The sequence below is a fragment of the Toxorhynchites rutilus genome, chromosome 2 (assembly GCF_029784135.1).
Source record: "Toxorhynchites rutilus septentrionalis strain SRP chromosome 2, ASM2978413v1, whole genome shotgun sequence".
NCBI classification, from domain to species: domain Eukaryota; kingdom Metazoa; phylum Arthropoda; class Insecta; order Diptera; family Culicidae; genus Toxorhynchites; species Toxorhynchites rutilus.
The window spans coordinates 286,357,793-286,367,524 of NC_073745.1; the positions used below are offsets into that span (position 1 = coordinate 286,357,793).

The 9,732-nt window shown below is 37.6% G+C and overlaps 1 protein-coding gene across 3 annotated transcripts; it reads right to left on the reverse strand.

Annotated features, from left to right (window-relative positions):
• Positions 1–1,321: 1,321 nt before the first annotated feature.
• On the reverse strand, positions 1,322–2,227 carry LOC129770953 (uncharacterized). Of its 3 annotated transcripts, none has more exons than XM_055774164.1 (5): positions 2,139–2,227; positions 2,025–2,066; positions 1,859–1,957; positions 1,526–1,802; positions 1,322–1,467 (listed from the first exon to the last, which is right to left on the reverse strand). In XM_055774164.1, the coding sequence occupies exons 1-5, from the start codon at positions 2,193–2,195 to the stop codon at positions 1,406–1,408; spliced, it is 537 nt and encodes a 178-aa protein (XP_055630139.1). In that variant the 5' UTR covers positions 2,196–2,227; the 3' UTR covers positions 1,322–1,405. The 3 variants fall into 3 exon arrangements, with proteins under 3 accessions (XP_055630139.1, XP_055630138.1, XP_055630140.1); XM_055774163.1 differs by having other exon boundaries at positions 2,124–2,227; XM_055774165.1 differs by having other exon boundaries at positions 2,173–2,221.
• Positions 2,228–9,732: the final 7,505 nt, after the last annotated feature.

The following is a 9,732-nucleotide window of genomic DNA, read 5'->3' on the forward strand; positions in this document are numbered from 1 at the left end:
AAGTTAAGAATGACGGTAGACTAATTGAAGTTCGTATCTCTTTCCGTTGAATGCTACGATTCCAAAGAAAAATGAGTTCGTTTAACCATTTATGAGGCCGTGCCAACTATATCGCCATCCACAAGAAATATTTTTTTCGCTGCACTTGGAATATTACTTCAATAGTTTACATTACCACTTCTAAAGGTATCTAGCAGTACTCCATTTTTTTTTGAATGCTAAAAATGTATGATATTAATTTGGGAGTCATTTTTATGTAACAAAACCATGATTTTAGAGCGATGGCAGAAAATTCTGTTTGAATTCGTTGAAAATTCAACAGATCTATAAGTTTTTCACTGTAAACGTACTATCTAGGACCTACTGCGCGAGATCATGCAGTGTTTTCAATAAAATAAATGGTTATTTGATGAAAAATTCAAATTCAACGAATTTAAACAGAATTTTCTACCGTTGTTCTAAAATCGTGGTTTTGTAACATAAAAATTACTCCCAAATTAATATCGTACATTTTAGCAGCCGAACAAAATTGAAGTATTGCCAGATACCTTTAGAAGCTTAAGGTTAAGTAGAATATTGAAATAATAATCCAAGTACAGCGAAATAAATATCTTTCGTGGGTGGATATATATTTTCACGGCCTTACAAAGGGTTAATGCCTCCCCAATATTACGTGAGATAGTGTTAGGCACTCTCGACTTCCTTCTGCGAATGTGTACATATGTTTTGAACGATTCAAATATGGGTCAAATGTGCATAATTTTAGTTTTTCCAAAACGTTTCAAATAAACAATTGATTGCTGGATACATGCTTACAATAACATCCCTTTGTTTTAAATAATAAAATTGGAATGAACAACTTCCATTGCCTTCCCAGGGAACCTAGATCAACTTTTAAAAAGTCATATTCATCGAAATGCATGGAATGTTCTGCAGAAAAATCCGCTTACATCAGCCATTGGGAATTTTTCTTCTTTTCAAAGACTTTAAACTTTACAGTTCATTCGTCTCTAATTGAGAATTGATCGTATTAAAGCACTCAAAATGCTTAATATCGAAACCGCAAAAGTTACATCCACACGCGGAATCATGTTTGATTTTCGGTTTTTGTTTCCCTATTCCCCTTTTTAATTAGTATTCATTGTTATAGAATTGTTTAAATATTATAGAATAGCATGTAGAAGGGGTTCCCATCAACAGAAATTTGAAATTCATTATGCAACTATACAAATCAACCACCTGTCCATTATACCCCCACTGTCCGTCTTACTCGCGGTTCCCCTATTTGTTTGATTCGCAACTTGAAAACAAGGGATACGGATCATTTTAACAACATTCACGATATATTTCCTATTGTTTCGCATGTTACAATATGATAATGTTGTTAGTTAATAGTGGCCAAACCTCAGTTGGGTCCTCTCTTCATGGAATCACATTTTCCGCTTCTAACCAGGTTACAAAGCTCGGCTGAAAATTAGAACACATTTACCCCGAACATGACTGTTGCAAACACAAAATCTCTTACAATCATTCCATTCATTTGTCGGGCAGCTCTCTATTGACTTTTTCCCAATACACAACGAATATATGACCGTCGTCGGGTTACAGACTTCTTTCGATGGATCCATGTTGGCCATCATTGCCTTCATATCCCGCATTTTGTCGCTGCATTCCTTTAGGATATTAGAAGCTGTATCCTTCCATTCACCTTCGAAGCTATCGATTCTTGCCAACAATTTTTCCTCGTTGATCTCATCCCCAATCAATAATCCTCGTTTTTCCAGCAGACATTTGATGGCGCACTGTGAAAGTATAATCGTAGTATCACTCCGTTAAAGACCTGGATCTGGAATCATACCCCTAACATTTTCTTTTCTTCCATATCTTCGAAACATTCCCGAAGGCCATCGGTTTGAATAATCTCTGGAGCCGAGCAACATTTCACGATTTCCATTTCCTGTGGATGTGAACGACTTTTACATATGACTAGATTTTTTTTTAATTAGTGGAGCGTACGAAATTACCCTTCTATGTATATCCTTACATTCCAGTGTAAACGTAACTTGCTATTAGAGCAAATGAAAATTATAGTATAATTCTACAGTTACAATACATATAAATACTTTTATAGTTCTTACAATAGTTACAGCGAAAACTGCGAGTGAGACGAACCTCAGCACATTGGATTGAATCATTTCGCATAGATCGCGAACTCACAGGTGAATTCCAACTGCAGTTCAATTGATGCATTTTTATGTGTTATATGTACTGCAAGTTCTATTGTTGTGAGTTGGTACAAATAGCTGATGGCAGATAAGGGCTAGTTTTGTTCATTCAGTGACAGCGAGGTAATGAACTTACTCCGAGAAAATAGTAATTATTGATCTGAATCACCGGAAGTTAAAAATGGTACAATAGTTGAAATTCGTATCACTTTCTGTTTAATGCGACGATGTAGAAAAGGGATAACGGGCTTAAATCTTTAATCAATCAGTCAAAAGTGAAATAAGTTCACGTGAGACAGTTAATGCGTTGAGGGCCACAGTTTTATAGTGACTTTATGGAAGTTTTTAAACGTATTAGGTCCTTCGTTCCTTATCGTAGTGGAAAGTATTTTTTTTCGAAAGGGAATGCTTATAAGCTTATATGCTTATATTAGTTACACTGTCAGTCACCGGTAACTAACGTGGCAGTCAACGTGTTAACATGCATATAACCCAATTCAACTTTGGCTGTTCTCAGTACTCTCATCTCAATAGTCAGATAATGCTACAATAAGATTCTCACCTTTAGAAAAGAGCGGAAAACTATTTATTATTTCAAACTACGAACACTACAAACTACTGAACGTTACAAGCTGTGTGACTATTAGTCTAGAGAAGTTTATTGAGTGATCTACAAAATAATTGTAATTACAGCCTCGAAACACAACCAACATAACGAGTCTTTTTCTCGTTGGAACAACCCATTATTCACGACATAGAAGCAATTCTGCTTCATTGCCAAAGACCTGTTTTACTTGTTGCATATCTGCAGGCGGTTGAGTATTTCCAAAACCAGCACCCAGTGGTTGTTAAATCATCGAACTAATAGCGGTGAATGCAGAAAGAAAGAATACCGTCGTGTGTTGCTCCTTTGACACTTCCAAAAATCGAATGACTTGAAAAAGAGAAATTAAATGTTCTGGATCTTTGCTTTTTTGTAGAACTATAAGTTGTCTGAATAAATCTGAGCATTTCAATCAATGAGCTTTATTTTATACTAGGAAATTAGCATAAAAAGATCATCTAATTAATTTATAAATAATATTTAGTACATTGCCGTTTTGGGCTTTTTGTCTCGTGTAACCAAAGTATGCTATGTTAGATTTATTAAATTTAACCCAAATTTCTGTTTGTACAGTCGTTTTGTTCTCAACTCCTGGTGATCAAAGAGGATTACGTCTTTCGTGAAGGGTGTAAAAGTAGTAAACATGTTTAATGTGTGTTTGATATGATATATATTTCGATTTCCCAGTCCCTGAATAGTTTAAATTGACGAAAATGTCATATATTTTTTCTGAGCATTTCTGTGTTCCCTAAGCCAAGCCGCTAATAACGAACATCAAATGTGGCGGAATAGTACAATTTTTCATGGAGGTTCATCTAGTACTTCATAAAGAGTTTTCCCCGAAGCCTCTTCAAAAATAAAACATGAAAGACAAATATATATATAGTATATAGTAGTATATATATAGTTAGTATATATAGTATATATATATATATATATATATATATATATATAGATACCTATATATATATATATATATATATACTCTATATATCTATACACCTACTACACTACTACATCTCTATACTCTCACTGACATAACACTACTACTACTCTAACTACATATCACTACTACACTATACACTAGACTCCATGCAAATCCAAAAAAACGGTATTCTCTAGACCTTAATCATCTATTCTACCCTCCCATTTGTCATAATGTAATCCATTTCCATAGCATTTCTTAAATACAATGAAAATCCTTGTTTGCACAAACGATATAATTCTGATTTCTATTACGATGTCTGCCCAACAATGGAAACTGACTTTTCAGCAGCAGTGGATTTCATACAAAAATGGTCCAACATATAGGTTTCATAATCTCTCCAGTTGATTTGCATGATAATATACACTATGCAAAACATTAGCTCTTTCGGACTTTATTTATTAGTGTCGTAGGCATTAAGATTTAAGGTTTTTCGAAACCCGAAAAATCACCGGAAATCGAGGATTTCAAAAAATGACCGGAAAAAAATTTTTTGAGGCCAAATGTCTTAAAGTTGCATGACAAGTCGAGATTCACAGTTATCTCAAAAAAAAATTTTTTTTTTCGAAAATCAACTTTTCAGGCGGAGAAACGACCAAGTGCCAGAAAATTTTTTTTTTACAATTTTCGTTTTTCGAGATAACAGTAAATCTCGACGAGTAATGCAACTTTAAGACATTTGGCATCAACAATTTTTTTTTAAACCCCGATTAAAAAAAAACTCAAATTTTATCGCCTGCGACACTAATAAATGAAGTTCGAAAGAGCTAATGTTTTGCATAGGGTATATTATCGTGCAAATGAACACTTCGCAGCAAGTTCCGAATAAAAAATCGAGATACCTATTTTTATTGGCATCCAAAACCATATGTTCCGTCTCGTATTCCGAAAAACAGTCACAGAGTGTCGAGTTTTGACAAAAAAAATTGTTCTCTAGATGACACTTTTAAGACATTTGGCATAAATTTTTTTTTCGAAAACCCCGATTTCCCCCCTTGGTTGATTTTTCAATTTTCAAAAAACTCAAACTTTGACCACTTTGCGCCACTCTCTCTTAAGTCCGATTGAGCTGATATTTTGTATACGTTGTTTTTTCGAGGTGACGAACATTTTTTATGGAGTAAATTTTTGAAATTCGAGATGACCATTTTCACTGGCACCCACCCTAATAATACACCAAATAGGATTTTTTCGATATATAAGAACTGTATCGAATAGTTTTTAGTAACATCTATTCGTGAATAAAAATAAACCGAGATCATTATTTCAACTTTTGATAATGATTTACTGAAGATCAGTACAGTGTGAAACAATAGTGTGGCTAACATGAGTCAAAATATTATGCTCTATAGAACGAACGCACTTTTGACGCAGACCTTTCATCAAATTTTGCACAGTAGCTGTTGTGCATTTCCTGGATGTTGCTGTCCATGTTTTTCTGAATTCCTCTATGGTTTTGGAAAAAGTTCCCTCCTTCTTGAAGATCCTTTTCACAATCGTTTGATGTAAGTCACTACTGTACGATCCAACATGGGCTGACTGGAACCAGGTTTTCTGCCGGGTCTAGGCATATAATTGAAGGAAAACTCGTTGTCATACGTGTGGATGATATTTTTCACACTTGTGTGGTGCACTTTAAACCGTTTTGCGATTCGGTTGCAGGTAGCACACTTTTCAGTACACCAAGTGCGCAGAATTTTCATTCTTGTCTCAAGATCAATTCTAGTCATAGCGAACCCGAAACAACTCAAACGGAATAAATCGATTGCACAAACTTTTGTTGACATGTGAACAAGCTTTTGCTTGCATGCACACTGAATCTAATTACAGGGAAACTTCGATATAACGTACCCTCGATATAACGTCACTCGATATAACGTACATTTACGACGGCGCCAGTGGTTGTGTGGTTAGCGTAACAGCCTCACAATCCGATCGGCTTGGGTTCAATCCCAGCTGGCGTCGTTGGGATTTTCTGAGGCGAAAAATCTCTGGTTACGTCTTCCTTCGGAGGGGAAGTAAAAGAAGTTGGCCCGGCTCATGAGTTGTTGAGTCTGATAGGTAGGAACAGGTGGAGTCGCCTCCCTGTTGTCGGTGATTGGCACTAAAGTGGCGGAAATAGGCCGACGAAAAATAAGCGAAGATAAAACAAAAAAAAAAAAAAAATAACGTACATTTTACCTCGATATAACGTACACCTTTTCAAAGTGTAAAGGAATTTTTTTTTCAATATTTTTTTTCTGATAGAACAATGAATTATCTGTATTGTAATGATAATACAAGTTTTGTACCTTCAGTCAATCTCGAAATACAGCTGGTTTTGTGATTCCAGATTCTAAATGAATCAACTTCAATCAACAGTACGAAGGGAAACATCATGAGAAAGGCTGGCTTCGTCTTCTGATTGAATTTATTCATTAACTTGACTAAAACAGCAACACAAAAATGTATTATAGACGACGTTTGTGAGTACTTCATTATGCTTCGATATAACGTACAATTCGATACAACGTACAATTTTGGAAGTGAAATGTACGTTATATCGAAGTTTACCTGTACTTGTCGATACAGTTCTTATGAGTTATGAGTAGGAGTTATGTAAGATCAAATGGAAACATGTTGGAGGTTTGAGCTAGAACTGATTTATTTTACATTTCACATTTTTATATTCAGCAAGAAACTTATTTACCCGTTTCACCACTGTCGGGTTTACTGCATCTCTATTAGTCGTGTGAAGCGGTAATTGATAATCCTTCATTTACCGTGTTTTTATTCATTGTCCTTGTACAATGCCTACCCATCTGGCTTAGCACGCTCAGTGTTGCTTTCTTGATTATATACCAGGCGGTGTGTCTGAATGTAGGGATCTTAACTTATTTATATTCGACAGTCATGGAAAGGAATTGGAATGTTAAGTGCAATACACACACATTGCCAATGAAAGGTTTGAACCCACTCATTTTCCATCGGATGCCCACCTCAGTAAGAAAGGTAAGGTCGAATCCATAATGGGTTGTATGAACCGACCTGGTTCCCGGTGTTTTCACCACGAGAGTAAGCCAGATGAAGTGCCTATTGTGGCAAACATAAGGAACGCTCTCTGGTCCAACATCTCCCCAAGTGGGAGTGTTGCGTAGACTTGAGAGATGATCTCATGGATGAGATTGGGGTGACGATGATCGGAAATTGTTCATAATTGATGACCGCAAACCACTTGAGGGAATCTCCGGGATGAACAGTTCTGCGTTGAAACAGGGCCCTATCATGATAGGGTTGAGGACTCCCATTTATAAGCTCCCTTCGTGAGTTGATCCGGATAGCAGGGAATTAGGATCTTCGTCTTTGAACGGTTGTTTTTAGATTTTGAAGCAAAGCTCAGCGTACTTTAACCCCTTCCCGTGTTATTTAATACGTCACACATCAAGTGATTTCACTAGCCTGCAGAGCGTTCTAGCGCCCTATGTTATTCAAGTACCCACGAGTGAGACTCGATGTTGTACGGGAAAGGGTTAAGAAACAGATCAAAACAGCAACACGCAACCTAGAATTTCTCAGATGCACCCGACGATGGCATTGAGGTTTCGTAGGTCTTCGAATCTCGGACACACGCATATGAAATGTTCTACGGAGCTGTGAACTGACAACTTCATTTAAGCAACAAAATTGGCGGAAAACCCCTCCATTGAAGTTGTACGATACGTTACAGTATCCGTTTCTCAATCGGGGGAAGACTCACTGCTCCCTCACCGTTTTCCTGTCTTCTAATTACATGGCAGAAGTCTCCTGATCTTCCGGATAAAGGACCCATTCTCTGCAAACCATTTGGCCACCCCAAAAAGCATGGAAGGAGTTTGCGGTCTACAGCTTCTATCTATTGGATGTACAAATAAGTCCCAATCGTTTGACTCAATAGGTTTGCCATTTCAAACATACACATCGGACAACACTGAACACAACTTTATTATAAAAATAAGAGTTGAGACTTCAAGTATCAGTGTGCATTGAATCCTCAAAGTCAAAACAACATTTTTTCCATCACTCCAAAAATGGAAAAAACAATAATTTTTTTTACGGGGAATTCTTTTGCATTACTGCAAACAAAAGAAGACAGCAGCTGAGACACATTGGTTTCTTGTGGAAAGTTACGGCAAGTATGCTTTATCGGAATTAAGCTTGTATTCACCGATTCAAAAGTGAAAGTTTTGACCTCGAAGATGAGGAGCGCCCCGGTGCACAAAAAAAACGAAGATGAGGAATTTGAGAAGTTTCTCGATGAAAATCCATGCCAAATACAAGAAGAACTTGCAAAAATGTTGGGAGTAACACCACAAGCAATTTCACATCGTTCAAAGCAACTCGGATTAATTCAAAAACAAAGCATATGAGTTGAAGCCGAGAGACATTCAAAGGTGCTTTTTCACCTGCGAACAAGTGCTTCAGCGACAGAAAAGGTTTCCTGCGCCGAATCGTGACTGGTGACGAAAAGTGGATACGGTACGACAATCCTAAGCGTAAAAAAGCTTAGGTTAAGCCCGGCCAGCCATCACCATCAACCGAATATTCGCAAAACCGAATATTCATGGTTCCAAGATTATGCTGTGTATCTGGTAGAATCAGCTTGGAGTCAGCTACTCAAACTAAATGAAACTATCACAGGAGAGGGTTACCGACAACAATTGATGCGTTTGAGCCGAGCCTTGGAGGACAAGAGGTCGCAATACGCCGAGAGACACGACAAGGTGATACTGCAACATGACAACGCTCGGCCCCATGTTGCAATTGGTGTCAAAAACAACCTCAAAGAACATCAAATGGGAAATCTTACCCCACCCGCCGTATTCACCAGACATCGCTCTCTCCGATTACCATTTGTTCCGGTCGATAACACATGGCCTGGCTGAGCAGCGATATTCCTCCTAAGATGATACCAAAAATTGGTCGATGACTGCATTGCCTCAAAAGACCAGTCCTTCTTTCAGCGTGGAATCCGTATGCTACCAGAAAGATGGGAGGAGGTTTTAGCTAGCGATGGATAGTGCTTTGAATAATCTTCTTTTTATAATAAAACGTTAAATTTTTCAAAAAAAAAGGCTGGAAACTTATATGTACTCCCAATATAAATAGCACCTTTCGAGTTAACATTTTAAGGCCCGAAAAGAAATCTGTAAGACATACGCCACGTTTTGGGGCAAACTTGTACGGTTCATTTGTTCGGATTCCACGAACGAGACGAAGGCGAGCCATCGGTAGGCCTTGTTAGATTCTTGACAAACCAAGGATTTAACCATCAACTGTAGGAAACACGGATTATTTCGTGATCCATCCGTAACAGACGGAACACGAAACACGAGAAAATTCGTGAGCGGTCCCGAATTTGTTAAGAACTGTCTGTTGTAGCCGATTCCGGTAAATCGGCGACCATTTCATTGTCTGCTATTCCGCTATGGCTCGGAACACGCATATCGGCGGTATCAGGCAACAAATGCTTTCTGATGGCTTGCACCCATGGATGCTCGGATTTAGCCGCACTGATGGCATTGATGGCATAGTGGGAGTATAGGGACAGTTTCAAATATACCGGCTGCTTCGACCGAGAAAACCTAGCCAATGTCGGAGGTGCGCACCTAACTGTTGTCGTCCAATAACTTTTGAAATAAAAGCAAATAAAATTTCGTTTGCTTATCAAATTGTAACTATATTTATTACCTTCGAAACGTAGTACAAGCATTTCTCGAGTTATGTTTGTAGTTGGACAAGTACCTATTTTAATACAAACAGACCATACGGGGCAAAAGGGGCGCACTTATTGAATTGAACTTCTGAGATAACTTATACCAAAAATAAATGCTTTATCATCAGAAGCGGGATAAGAATTATTACTAGAGAGTGTAGGCACCGTCCAGTAGGCAAGAGGGGGT

Excerpts from the sequence above, each read along its gene's own strand:
- LOC129770953 (XM_055774163.1), bottom strand. The coding sequence starts at position 2,195 with ATGATTCAATCCAATGTGCTGAGGTTCGTCTCACTCGCAGTTTTCGCT. Across the intron at positions 1,958-2,024 it reads GTAAGGATATACATAGAAGG|GAAATGGAAATCGTGAAATG; the intron begins GTAATTTCGTAC and ends TCACATCCACAG. Across the intron at positions 1,468-1,525 it reads GACAAATGAATGGAATGATT|CCGAGCTTTGTAACCTGGTT; the intron begins GTAAGAGATTTT and ends TCTAATTTTCAG.